At 36.8% G+C, this 14,809-nt stretch overlaps 2 protein-coding genes across 6 annotated transcripts in view; one reads left to right on the top strand and one right to left on the bottom strand.

Moving 5' to 3' along the window:
- Positions 1 to 2,568, top strand: part of LOC135166598 (carbonic anhydrase-related protein 10) — a 53,203-nt gene extending 50,635 nt beyond the window's left edge. For 3 of the 4 annotated variants that reach the window (XM_064129008.1, XM_064129009.1, XM_064129007.1), the window contains exons 8-10: positions 107 to 261; positions 812 to 986; positions 1,074 to 2,566. In XM_064129008.1, the coding sequence (XP_063985078.1) occupies positions 107 to 261; positions 812 to 986; positions 1,074 to 1,135 (392 nt within the window). In that variant the 3' untranslated portion in view covers positions 1,136 to 2,566. Of the gene's footprint in view, positions 1 to 106; positions 262 to 811; positions 987 to 1,073 lie in introns of all 4 variants that reach the window. The other variant, XM_064129010.1, reaches the window with a different exon arrangement.
- The window catches only part of LOC135166589 (uncharacterized), a 131,454-nt gene that overhangs the window by 98,344 nt on the left and 18,301 nt on the right, over positions 1 to 14,809 (bottom strand). The window lies entirely within an intron of this gene.

Genomic DNA, 14,809 nt, shown 5'->3' with positions numbered 1-14,809 from the left:
GTGGGCGGTCCCCTTTCCCTTAATGTAGCAGAAAAATAGGGGGAAAAATGTGAGAGGGACACTTTTTATGAATTAAATAATAATTATTAATGCCATGTGATTGCAGCACAAACGGCCTCAGTTGGTCATCTATCCCTGAGGGAATTGTTGCCAGAAACTGATGGCTACATGACCTACGAAGGCAGTACAACGCATCCTGGCTGTTGGGAAACAGCAGTGTGGCTCATACTGAATAAACCGATATACATCAGCGCACAAGAGGTAAAATACCTATATTTTCCAGTGTAATTTTTTTTCATCAATCTGCAGGAGAATTTCAATGGCAAATAGAGCCCACCGCATGTAGTGAAATATGTTTTTTTTATTCACTTTGCTGGATCTATTTACCTCATTCTGTTTGTTTTTTTTTTCAATTTTTTCGGACGATACAGAAATTTTTGTTAATTAACCAATTTGAAAACATGGTATTGATTTATTCGGTTTTTTTCAATAGATAGCAAAAGCTATTTCTGCCTAGAAAGGCCGTTCATGAATCCATTGGGCCCGGTAAATTTCCGAAAAAATCTGGGAATTACAAAGAAATGATATTGACTCGAAAAAAACTTTTTAAATATCTCAGAAGATGTTCAAAATAATTCCATCATCGCATTGGATTTTCAAAGGCAATTTTTTTTTGTTTTGTATTGAAATGAATTCCGCTCTAGTTTAAAACGATTTTCAATGAGAAATACTCGCTCCTTAGTTTTTTCCCCGATATTTCTTGATTTCCAATTGAACTCTCATGGTTTCTCTTATTCAATTCATTGTACAGTTGTACGCACTCAGAAGACTGATGCAGGGTACTGAGAAAACACCAAAAGCACCGCTTGGTAATAACGCAAGACCACTTCAGGGTCTTCATCACAGGACTATACGTACAAACATTGATTTTCACAGACGACCAGATGCCAAATGTCCATCGATGAAGCCCGATGCACGTTATAAAGGTATTTTCATAATTTTCATTGAATCTAATGATAAATTTACCATTATCATTGGCCATAATTATTCAAAGTTTATCGAAATTGAAAAAGATGAATTTTTCTTTGCAGCGACCACGTGGAAGGATGGATCCCTTTCGCTCAATGGTGTATGAGCAATTAATCAAAATTATTAATGAGAGAATTCACTGATTTTAACCGGTATATTTCTATAAGAATATTTTAAAACCATGAATTTATTCTAAATTAACGGTGAAAAAGAAAACAATGCAATGCTATACAGTGCGAAAGAGTTGTGCTTGGTCGTGCATAGTTTTATTTATTTATGAATTTTGTTTATCAAGTGAAAATGAAGCGACATATATTCATAACGTGTCACCAAGAGTTGAAGTGGTGAAATGAGAAGATGAGATTATTTTCACTGAATTGAAGAAATGGAAAATCAATTTTTTTTTTCACATCCACGTAAAAGTAATAATTTATGGCCAATTTTGAGGTCTCGATAATGACATTTTCCAGGTGTCAATGCGATTTTTCCGGGCGGGAAAAAATTTTTGATGGACTTGTACGGAAAACAGAATTTTAGAGCCGAATACAGTGGCCGTAAAGTAAAATTTTTTATTGCAATAGTTTGCAAAACTATAAACAGCAAAAAATAATATTATTTTCTCGTCATTTGATTTAATCTACACACTCTCATCCTCTCACTTTACTACAAATGAAGAAGAACAAATATGCATCCATAAATTGATAAGAAAAAATCAATAATCGAGAGAGCTTTATGTGTTCCGATAAAATAATACTCGAATCATCTACGCAAGAAAATAAAAAAAAAGTATCCAAAAGCCAACTGGAATGAAATAAAACGAATTGTTTGCGGAAAAAAAATATTGACAAAAAATTGTCAATTATTTTGTAGAACGAGATAATATACAAAATTAACTACATGGATAAGTGAAGGACGTAATTAAATTTTCAAAATTGTCCTTTCGCGTGTCCCCCAGTGGTGCTGGAGAATTTAAAATCAAGTGTTTCTCCCGGAGGGCTTGCCCAGATGTTTTGTAATTGTTGACGTTGATTCGTCGGACGTGACTAATGAAACAACTTAAACCATTTAAACAATGAAGATGAAAAGAAAAATTCATTAATTTAGAGGAAGGATGAATTAACGATTGGGATAAAAAAAAAATAGATTTTAGATGAAAAAAATGGATAATTTATCCACTTGATTAGCAAATTGAATGAACAATTTTTCACTGAAAATTAAATTTTTATTTTGCCAAGAATGGAATTGTTGATTCATTTTGTACATTTTTTATGACAAAAAAATTCTAGTCAACAATTGGATTATTGTTGTTCCGTTGATCATTCAATTGACAAATTTAATGGATAAATATCCTGTGCTTTTGTATATAAATTCAATTATAGGCAAAATGGATAAAAAAAATCTAGTCTGAAAAAATGAAGAGTGTATAGAGAATAAAAATTGTATAATAATGAAACAAAAGGACTTTACCTGTATCGATTAACGATTGTGGTTAATGACTAATGGATAACAATAAACATAATGTTATATTGTATAATCTTATCTACCTTCATTTTAACCCCTCCACCCTTCTATGTGAATAAACAAATAAATATATGCTAAACATCGTCCAAGAAATCTTCCCTTCCAAATCGTATCCATGACCCCTTTCTACTGCCTTAATTTCGGAGAAGAGTAAGAAACAAAAACCCATATCAGCTGGAATTATCAATTCCAATATTCTAATTAGCATTGAAATAACGAAATAATTGCATAGATTTATTATCACCACAATTTGATCGATTTTTAATATTTCCGTACCTCAATTCTCCCATATTTTCCCTAATTTCATACTGAATTTCAAAGATTTCCCACACACGATTCACTATTACCCCCTCATTAGAGAGTAATTGATAAAGATAAACATGATGTGATATTGTTTAACCTAATCTCCATTCATCCCCGATATTTACCCTCTGTTCGCATCAGCATGGAGCGAACTATTAAATGAATACGTCATTAAACAATGGATAATTCTGTGCTGAACGTTTGGGGGTAAAAATGTTCTCGTTGATACGCAATAAAATACCTGAATGGATTGATTACTTGCCAATATCAATTTCACTTAAAAAATCAATTTTAATGACTTTGGGTTGAAGTTGAACATTGTTTGAGATGAATAGTTGACTGAAGAATTAAAAAAAATTTCATCAAATATCCCTATTGCTAATGACTGAACATTATTGAAATATACCTCACGTATTTATCGGGCTGGACTGAGGAAACGACTGGCGCAGAGAATCGGTTAATGCATCGATCGATTTTCCAAATGGAGGCTCTCACCAGTGTAACGTATAATTTTGGCTCTCTGTAGTGCCTTGCTAAAGGGGGTGGGCGATGATGTCACTACTTGGGTTAAGGTAATTCCTTACTCGCAAAATTATAGGGAATACGAGGGGGTTTTGGACGGCATGGTTAACGATATACTGTCTATCCTACCTTCCCCCTCCTCCAAGTCTCTCGAAATCCACTTGCTGAATTATAGGACACTTACAACGATGAATATCACTGATGAGGTCTTCTTATAATATATATGGACTTACCTGAAACAAAAAAAAAATTAAAAATTACTAAAATTTCGCCAAATTGCACTTTTTTTCAATAATTCCCCAATTCATAACAAAATGTATAATTAAAAATCGCATCGCAATTATCTGCATCGACTATCTCAGATAACTTCTCTGTCTACGAAAAAAAAAATCCGCCTCCCCCTGCGAATCTCCAAATTTCTAATTCGCACAAATCGAAAAGGTCAATCTTCAAGTGGCCAACCACTTTCTATTCAATACCACCCAACCCTTCAGCACTCCATACGACCACAAGTACCTCAAGAGCCGTCCACTCCACCCCACTCCCTCACCTTAAACACAAAACTCCAGAAATCCTCTCCCTACCCTTCTGCCCCTACCCCCTCACTGCTACGAAAGAAAAAAAAAATCGCTCAAACGAGAAAATAAGTAGAAAAACGGCCTGTCATCCTGACAATCCGCTATACATCGTCAAGTGGACGGTTAAGCGCCCCTCGAAATCGCACCCTTAATTTACATGAAGGGCTATTCATCCCCCCCTCTCACCCCTCATCGGCCGAACCCTCTGCTCTTCCTATTCCTGTCTGTCACTTGAACTCTCGAGAATACCATACTCAGTGTATGCAAACTTCTTTCTTTCCTTTTTACTCTCTTCTCTCTCCGTTCAACCTGACCCAACAACGTTCACCCCTCCTACACTCCTCCTCCCCCCTTCTCATCTACCCCACCAGCCATACAGTACTTTATCCTGGATGGGCTCAAAACCCCTTTTAACCACCGTACCGAGCTTTAAGCTTGGTAAGCATATCTCCTTTCCCTTCTTCTCGCCCACTCAACTCTCTTTCATCCACTTTCGCATCCCCCCCATTTTTTTCCTCCTCGTGTTTTTTAACTATTAACCCTCCACCTACCAACTACCCTCCCTCAGGAATTATGGATTCGCTCATAATCGTTTACAATCGAATAACTCAGTGACTTTTTGGTCCAAATGAGCGTTCAATATCTCAAATGTTTTGCAAATCTTTTGTCAAAATTTTTAACACATTAGTTTTTTAATGTTTGATAAATACATAGGAAAACAAATATATTTATATAATAACCTTTAGTTCGACAATTCGAAAGGACATTAAACTTATCTGCTCAGCCTCCCGCCCCCCCCCCCCCTCCATTCTCCACCGATAAATGAGCCATCGCTGGCAAAAGGTTTTTTTTTTTTACATTGGACCGATCACGATTCCCCGCAACGGCTTGCTCCCCAAGGAATTATGGATACCATTATACGAGAAAGATTAGAGGTCCTCGTAATATTTTTATAACCTTCATACAAGAGGACGAGGGAAGGACAGGAGAAACGTTGATGTGAGAGCGGTGAGCTCAAATGCATCACAAACTCTTGGTTATATATTCCATTTCATTCCTTTACGTGCGATAATGCATCGCATTATTTTTATTCCTTTGAGCAGAATCTTTTTAAATTGTCTGGGAGTCAGAGGTATCAATGGAATCGATTGAATTCCGGGGATTTGCTGAGTTGATGAGACAAAGGAATAGATGAGTAAATTTTCAATCGATAAATTGGCAAATTAGAGTTAATGGAAATCGATAATTCGTTGAATATCAATTTCTTACGAAAAATTTCGGCGAATTGAAGACTAAGAAGATTATTTTTAACAGAAAGACTGAAGACATTTTCATTTTTATTCCAATTTTTTTGGCAAATTTGTTTTTAAGATCTTCGAGTAACGTACGAGAGAAAAATGAATTCCATTACCAATATCTTGAGCTGCTTTATCAGTAGAAAATCTAACAAGTAATTTTTTTTTTATTGATGGATGAGAATTCCAGAGGCCACATGACTTTCTTCACTCCTTCGGGTTTAAACTACCAACAAGGAAAACTCGGAAAATGAAGGTACGGGAAAAATGATACAGGAAGCAAGAGTCGATTATTCAATCGAGTTTCTTTTATCGCACCCTGAGAAATGGAATTTTAATGCTACCGTACACTCGAGTTTCATCTTGCGTCTCGCTTTGTCAATGACAATAATAAATAACCGTGAGATAAGGCCGTGTGTGTCTATCTATCTGTAGATATCGCTAGAATAGGCTATTTAACATCAAACATTAATTCAATCCTCTTTATGTGGGCATTTCAACGAAACAAAATCACTAACCTTTAAAATTAATATCCCGAGCTCGGAAAAATGTAAAATAAAAATGGAATAACCTCTTGAAATATAGCATTGAAAAAATTAAATCCAGGATAATAGGTCGGGTAGATCTGTTTCTGCTCATAACATGTTGTAAACAGGGCTTTAGTATGCTTCATGCTATTTTTTCATAAAAAATTCAAAAATTCACTGTGGTATGGGGGAGTAGGGATTTTGTTGTTCAACATGAACGAGCGAAGGGATTGAGGATAGAACTACGCCCGACCTGTTCCTTCCTTCCCATTCTCAACGCTGGGAAAATTTCTGAATTATGTACAACAACCCCTTGAATTATGAACGTCCCCTTTCTCCCTACCATCCCCCCCCCGGATACCTCCACGCTTCATCCCCCTTCCCGACTCCTCTGCCCTACCACTACATGCCAGTGTTTCACCCCATGCCCTAATGCGAAGACAATTGTTTACGGTGAATCATATATCCCAGGGAGCCGTTCCACTGGGTAAATATCCGGAAATAAAGACCCAGAAACTGTCGAAACTCTTATTCATTCAAAATTTTATCAAAGTGTTTAGGGGTTAATTTTTGGTTTATGTATTTGTTTGCGGTAAGTAACTGATGCCGGGCGAACTTGAAGATTTATTTAATTTTTATTTAGAGGTAGAGAATAATTTTTGGTTAATGTTGATTATTGATTCGCTGATTAATACTCGGAATGAAATGTCTCGGTGACGGTTCGAGCGGAAGGACCACTCAATGTCTCTCACTTTATACACTGAATTAAAAAAAAGTCATTTCGATTCGACCTAGCTGAGTCAAGAATCCATAGTGCTATGTATCCCTTATTGAAAAATTTATATCTGATATAAAAAAAATCGTGAAGGGTAGTAGTACCAATATACATTTTATTCATCAAGTGAAGATGTTCGCAATCTTCCCAATAGCTGACAGTGAAATTTTTCCCCAAATTCACCGGTAAATGTGTATCTGTCGTCTTAGAATATTCACAAATAATTTGTTAATTTACATTTTTAAATCTCAATGTAATTATTCGTCGTATAAGCCCATCAACTCGGTGTTTCTCTGACGCTCGCTCACCGGTGATATAATTAATGAATTGTCTGTTTAAATCCCCTTTCGCAGAATTAAATTTACCGACTGTTGAAGAATTAATGATGAGAATATATATTTTTTTTCTGTACTCCAACTATGTTATTGGGTTTTGTGCAGACTTTTTGAAATCGCTGTTTGAATGCCAACGCCAACGACGAGAGCGCGTGCTTAACGAGGATTCAACCGAGAAGTGCTCGTCAATTATGAAACGCTTCTCTCCCACATCGTTCCTAAATTGCACTCCATCCACCAGCAACTATACCTAACAGCCTTCCAGGGAGTGGAAAATTTACTTTTTTTTTTCGAGCTTCCAGAAATATTCGATTTATGTCCCATAAGTTTCAAGTTTTTTTTTTGTCCCACCGAAGTTTAAAAAAATGACACGTCTGATTGAGACTTTATATTTTTGCCATTACTATTATTGCTGTGTGTTGTAGTTCTATTGTAGTTCAATTCTTAGAACCCTGTATGAGCCCTCAGAAGTGTTTAGAAAAAAAAGTCACCAAGAAACGTAGCACAATTATCGTCGAAATTGCAAATTGAATGGCAAGGATAAATCGATAAGTGTGTATAATCCTCTTAGAAGCACGAACAATAGTAGTTAAGAGGAGAATGATAAAGTCCCTCACAGAGAGATGGGAAATACCATAGTCAACACCAGTGACTACTCTAGCAACAGTGCACAGACCCCATAAGCGGATCGCAATGTGATTTCATACTTAACTCCCTCAAATGTCCGGAGTATTTTCGAAATAATTTCACGTTGAAATTTCATTGTAGAATGCCATTTGTCCAATTATACTGGTCAGTACCCGAACTAACCCCCTGGAGGTGAGTTTGATAAATTTGCATAACCAACTTATACTGCAAATACCAATACATGGAGATGAAATAATACTGTTGCCGCGGGTTGTAAATGTAAATAAACCAAATAAATTCAATTTCATTGATTTTTGAAATTTCAAACTATAAATGATTTTTGAAGGGGAGAAAATGTGGTGGTTATTCCCTAGTAATTATGAATTATACTCCACCGTAAATATAACACTGATTTAATTCTATTAATTTAGGCTACGATGTGGTTCAGACAATAAATTTCTATCCGATACAATATAAAATGATTTTTTATCCTATTCACCACTCGTCAACTTGGAACAAAGAAATCGATCCAATCGATAATTAGAATTTATCCGAATAAAATAGTTGATGAAACAGACTCCCCGGGCTTGAATAAAATCACTGGTGGTGATGAGGGGTGAGGGTGTCTGTATCTTTTCAACGTAGACACAAGAGTAGTTGAAAATCTGCAAACGAGAGGGATCATTGTGTTCATTGGGTGAGACACGTTCTCTTCAATCACCATGGGCTCAACTTGATTGGAAAAAAAATTCGAACCGTTCGTCCATTGCTACACTCATAAATTCCATTGGTACCAGTGAAAAGGGGTGCATCATTCACAGGAGACTAGCGGTTCAACAAGAGGTTGATACGGTTTGATTTAAAAAAAACGAATGTAAAAAGATTAATTGGGGATATGCCCAATCTGCTGCCATTTCTGTTTGCCAAATTCTATTTTTAAATTTTTTTTTTAGGTTGAATGGAACTTCAGATAGAAATTTAATTGGATAGCTCATTGTACCAAGAATCTTCTCAATAGATATTTATTTATTTATTGGAATTTTTTTTTTATTCTGAGATATAATGCTGTCCCCTTTTCCAATTATTTTTCTCCAGAAAAAAAGGAATGTTTTTCATGAAAATCTAGAGATACACTCGTAATGTTTGGCGCCGCAGTTACGATTGGGGCGACGGCGTCTGACTGTCTACATCTCCGACGCAACTACGGCGCCAGTCAGACTCCGAGGGGGTAAGTTTTTGCCTTTTATTTTCCACCCCCATACACCCTGACATTCACAGATGATAAATTTTCCAACGAAAACGCAGATATCAGACACGAAAAATAAAAAATTATCGTACTTCTTTCCATTATTAAATATACCATGATGATCTAATTATCTCGATCATCTGCCACTGTATCTCAAAATAGTTGTAACAAATCCACACACTGATAACAATAACTTTAAATTTCTCAAAATGATTTTTTTCTTTGTCTCTTCGTGGAGTTGACCTCCGTATCTGAACGATAGGATTGAGATATGTTTGAGATATTCTTCATCGCCAAGTGAAATCGAATAACCAGATGGGATTACGATTTGCGAGTGTTAGAAATCCAGTTATATAAACGAGCAAGATGCCAGCTAGATTTACCGCAATAGTACTATACCCTCTGTGTGGCTTTTGCTTTATACTAATGTCTCTTTGGTAAAGTGGAAGTTACATTCCCGAGAATTGGCATTATTTATGGCACCTCCAGTGAAATTAACCACAGATAATTGTTATTATTATTATTTTATAACGACTGTTGTTATAATTAATAGGAATTGTCGGTATGATATATTTAATTCTTGTGTATATCGAGAATAAAAAATGTTTTAATTGAAATGATCGACAAATTTGAGGTTAGAGAACTCCAGATAATGATCTAGATGGTCCAGATTTTTGCGATAATATTCCGAGATTAAAAGAGAAATATTATTCTCACGAAAATACGGAGCATGACAATGTGTTCATCTCAAATAATAATTAAGATAATTAATGCTGAATCATATGTCATTGAAAAATATATTCAAAAACAATAGCTCAAGCCGGAAATTTTCCTGTCTCCAACAATCTCAATTTTCCCTCCACCATATTGAATTTTCTCATCTCCAACGGCTCAATGAAAAATTCACTGTGCGAATAGTTCCATTAACTTGTCATTCACAAGGCGATTTGACGTCTAGAAATAATTAACCGATTGATTTTCAAGTTGATCCCCCACGATATAAAAGAGATGAGAGCGACAAGCGACTCGAGGGCAGTGGAGAGGGACCAAAAAACTCGTCTTTCACATCTCCTCACTACCCCCTCAACCCCCCCCCTTTTCTCTTCCATTTCGCTGAGTAAATTTGAACGAGCCAGCCCGTTTCCCCCTCAACGAGATCGGATAAACGACTCCTCGTCATTGGGAAGAGGATCGATACTATGTTACGAGTTGAGTCTTTCACTGGACTCTGCTTTATCGTCAAGATCCTCTTCAATATTCAATTGTAATCATTGGAAAAAAAAAAAAAAGAGAGCGGTAAAAAATTGCATGAATCAATTCGTAATACGAAGGCTTTTCAATCCCCAATTCCTGAATTACAATTTGTTTATTAATTGTCAATTATTTATTGAGAGATTTCCAAAGCCAAAAATAACAAGTATAAAAATTCTCTTGTTTTGCCCGCAGTCAAATGTCAGATAATATAAAAAAAAAAATTAATTGAAAAATTACAGTAATTCCACGCGAAAGGAAAGAAAAACATTTTATCATATAACATTTCTTCCACATTTTTCCACACCGTGAAATAAAATAAATATAAAAATTCTGATGTACGACCACCCCTCCCTGAAATCACCCAGCAAAAAAAAAAAAACAAAACCCACGAGAAGTAAGTGGGGCAAAGGCGGGGGGGTGGAGGGGGGATAAAAATAAAAATAATCCACTAAAAGGGGTTTACGATAGAAAAGCCCAGGTGAGACCGCGACTAAGGGTGGTAAACGGAAATAGAAGTGAGGTAATGGAGAAAGGTAAGTGCGAAATGCCCGGAGGAGGTGGAGGAGAGGATAAAATTCCGTTGGTATAAGCACAGGCTTTTTCCCTAACCGTATAGACACGGATAAGAATAAAAACGATGTGAAACTAGATGGGTGAGGGGTGAGAGGTGAGAGGTATGAAGTAAAACGAAAAGAGAAGCTAACCACATAACCAGTGGCACGCGTATCCCCCCAACTATTCCCCCATATATTGTGCTAAAATGGCAGCTAGTAAAGTTGTGAAGAGGGGGCTAGATAGTTACCGGATAGGTAAAATCCCGATATAGGGTTTAATTAAGCCAAGACCTATAGGCAATTTTCATAGCCCCAGCTGTAAAACGCTCAAAGGATCCCGGGTAGTAGTGGAGAGCTCATTTCGTATCCTCACCCTCTAGCCCCCCTGCCCGCCCCCTCCTCTCTCTCTCTCACTCTCTCAACGCCCCTACATCAGAGGAAAGACGCCGGTGATACCCGATCGGTATTGTAGCGATCGATGCTACCTTAGCGCAAATAAAAGATGGCATAAAAGAGAGGTGGTATAGTGTATCGGAGAATTTCAGTGGCTTTATATTCTATTATTGTGATGAAGAAAGGGAGAAAACTTTTATGGAAGCACAGAATGAGGGGAGTAAAAGAATTTAGTGGGATTCTTATTTTTTTTTTTTTTACTTTTTGTTTTTTAAAATTGAATTTTGGAACTCATGGGGTGGGAGGATTGCAGAAAAATAGGGCGTTCAGAATGTATGCGACTTTTGTTCAGTTGATTTGATTTTTTTTTCTCTGACGAAGACTTCAAGCTTCCGACAGATCGATTTGGAAAAAATAAATAAATTTACGCAATTTAGCAAAGATTAATGAAGAGAATTTTATCGAACGTATAACACCTTCAAAATTATTCGTAATACTGCAGCCCTTCTCCGGAAAAATCGAATAACCTCCCAAAAGTTTGTATGAGAAATTGAAAAAATTTTTTTCAAACTTTAAAAAAAAAATATTCAACCACTGAAATTGCACGAGTTTTATGCAAAAGTTGAGGATGGACAGATCGATCATGACCACAAAACCTCGGGGTCTCGCATTGAGACACTTTCTGGACTAGTCTGCGACAAGTTCCAAATGACTTTGGACACTTTGGACAGTATCTGGATATGCAATTGCGGTTCCCAGACCATCCGGACATGGTCACGAGCCCACGAAATTGATGTCCCATAAAATATCAATGGCCGTAGAATCAACTGTCGGAAGAAACAAAAAAAACTTTCCGGCCTAATTTCATTCGTAACTGTCTCCACATGAACAATACAAAAAAAAATAACCCAACACTTCTGCTAAATACATCATAAAAACTCTATTAACTCCCTCGAATCTCGACACTCACTTCTTCCAAAAGCTTTCGGAAAAAAAAATATATATAAAAAGCCAATACCCCAAACAGTTAAAATGAAATTCCCTTTGAACCCAACGGCGCACAGTTCAAAAACCAAAACAGAAAGAAAAAGTAAGTCAAAAGAAAAGAGTAACAAAGATGAGAAACCGTTGGTACTCCTTGTAGCCCCTATAGGCAGCCCCAAGCTGAGTTTGGAGAGTGTGAAACTGTTGAAATGCTTCTCGCCATAAAAAAAAAAAATAGAGAGAGAAAAGAAAAACAGAAGTGAAAACCGAGTGAAACCGATACGAGATTGGCCACAAAGAAAGTATTCACTCCCTTTGACAAAAACCTCTTTTTGTTTACCCTCATCCTCCACCCTTTATTTATCCTCAGTTTATAATATTCTCACATGAGAAACAATTGCCATTTTTTTAACGCCCCAGGAATTCCGCAGAATTGTTTAACTCCATAAACCAGATACAAATATTTTCTCAACTACCAAAAACTAATTTCTATCGCACCCTAGTATTTAAAAAAATCCCTGAGCTTCACCACTTTCATATTTACAACAATCTCGTGCAAATTTTAAAAAACAAATTCAAGGTCTCATCCTTGTCACTTCTTTGTGCTTTCTTTATCTTCCTGCGCTCAATGTTACAGGGCAGATAGTATTAGAACTTTACAATCTTGAAATAGGTGAGGTGAAAGGTGAAAGGGTTGGAGGAGAGAGAGGAAAGGGGTTTGATTCAACGCTCCTTGTCAGTGTATAGATCTCAGAAGTATCCTTTTCTAGGGTTGCCAGAAGGAAACGGTCTTTCATCCCAACCGAAGCCCGTTTTCTGAGAAGGCACTGGTGCTTGCCACCCACCTACAAAACCGGAAAGCACCACGGGCCATCGCTCTTTCCACATTTCAGAGGATAGATATATACGAGATCCGTTGGCTTTTACCAAAGCCCTTTAAAATATATTTTGTATTGCAAATGGAGTGAAAGATTATTTCTATACAAAGAATGACCAATTTTTCATCAGGTATAAAATTCATAGATCAGTTCTACCAAAATATACCTGAGGCATGAAATTTGGAACAGCTCATATCATAATAAGGACGAACGTCATAAAATCAAAATGGCAGAATTCTATTGAGATGAAAATACTATAATTTATCGAATCCTCCTCCTGAATTTCATCAATAGCTTTCGTAAATTATGAATTTTCCTGATAAATTTCATCTTCCTCTCTAGTCTCAAAATTTTGGATCAGAACATACATTTCCAATAAATTTACTGCCTTCAAGCACCTCCCCCTCCCCTCCTTTTGAAAATATAATTATACTGCAATCTTACAACGTGGAAGAAAATGTTGAATGCCATAAACTTCGAGGCAAAAAAATCTTTCCTCCGGAAACAATCAATTCTGATCATAAAGAGCTAAATAAAACCACCCCCAATCCTTAACAATGTTAAATCAACATTAAATCTTCCAAAAGAAGCCCGACAACCCATCACACCATCAAATGAAAAACAGATTCCCTCAAAGACAGATGAACTCTTCAGTCAAGCCGACAGCAAATAAACAAAAAGAAATCAACATCCCTACTACACCGCCCCCGTAAACTTGTAATTAAGCCCTTGCCATGGCCAACTATGGCTTATATACATCTTTTCAGTGAACCTGCACGAACGCGTTATCCACACGAAATGGTTTAGATAGAACTATAGAACCGTATAAAGGTCCGTGGAACTATCCCCAGCACGATTGCCAACACGAACGAGCATAGATGACTATCATCCCTCCTCCTCTTCCCTCTCCCCCCCCCCTCTCAGCCCCCTCCACCCCATGGCACCTCCTTCTCCCTTACACTTTCCAGTGGTCCAAGGCTCGCACGCCCGTAGGTTATAATATATGTTGGGAAACCGATTCACCCGGAATTAATTAAGACCGTTCGTCGAAGCGTCGATTACTATCGGACTTACCCCTCTCCTCACCCCCCCTTTACCATCCATACCGCGCCATCCACATCGTGGAAATCACCGGATAAGCTCCACAAAGTCGTTACTTACCAATCTAAACCATCGGGGACTCGCAAAGATGGATAGAATTGAGACGATTAATCTTATCATATTGAATTATCGTTCCATTATTTCTACATTTCATTACCAACTTTTATTATATTTTTTTTTTCCCTTCTCTTCACGGCATTTTGCGAGGGTAATTAATATAATGATTTTTGGGATGGAAAATTGGCTGGCTAATGGGCGTCATCGATCATCTGTTGCGACAGGTTGATGGATGTGATGTTTGTTGCAGATTTATCACAATTTTTGAAAATTAGAAAATAGAGAGAAGACTGGACCATTGATTCATGGGGAAATTTGGCAAAATCGACTGGTAAAAATTTCAGTAATTTCAGAGAGAAATTAAAACATCTGAGCTACAATTATATTAAATTCCAAGGACCCCTGAATCATCTTCCTAAATTGAAACATCTCCTAATCTAAAGATAAAGTCCAAAGTTACGTAAAATTTGTTAAAAAAAATATTCGTCAGAAAATACTTCTTCATTTCTCCCTAGAACTGTGAGAATTCTTTGTATCTTAAAATGAACTTAGACCAGCAGAAAAGCTACGAAGTAAAACTTGCCACAAACTCGTCGACGCACAGTTCTCTTCCATCATTTTGGTGAAAGACTCCTCTCTATTCTATTTTATTTCGTTTAGTTTTATTTCACTAACATTTTCCTCCCCCCCTCCCCCTCACCCTCATCCTTTCCCTTTTTTCTTCAGCTACGTCTCGACTTGGGTGAAAGGACAAAAAAAAAATAAATAAAAAGGAGTGAAAAATAAGAGGGGAAGGAGAGGGAGTAGGAGAAAGAAAAAAGTCTTGGAGC

The sequence above is a fragment of the Diachasmimorpha longicaudata genome, chromosome 10, assembly GCF_034640455.1.
Source record: "Diachasmimorpha longicaudata isolate KC_UGA_2023 chromosome 10, iyDiaLong2, whole genome shotgun sequence".
In the NCBI taxonomy this organism is placed as follows: domain Eukaryota; kingdom Metazoa; phylum Arthropoda; class Insecta; order Hymenoptera; family Braconidae; genus Diachasmimorpha; species Diachasmimorpha longicaudata.
This window is presented reverse-complemented; position numbering and strand designations above follow the sequence as displayed.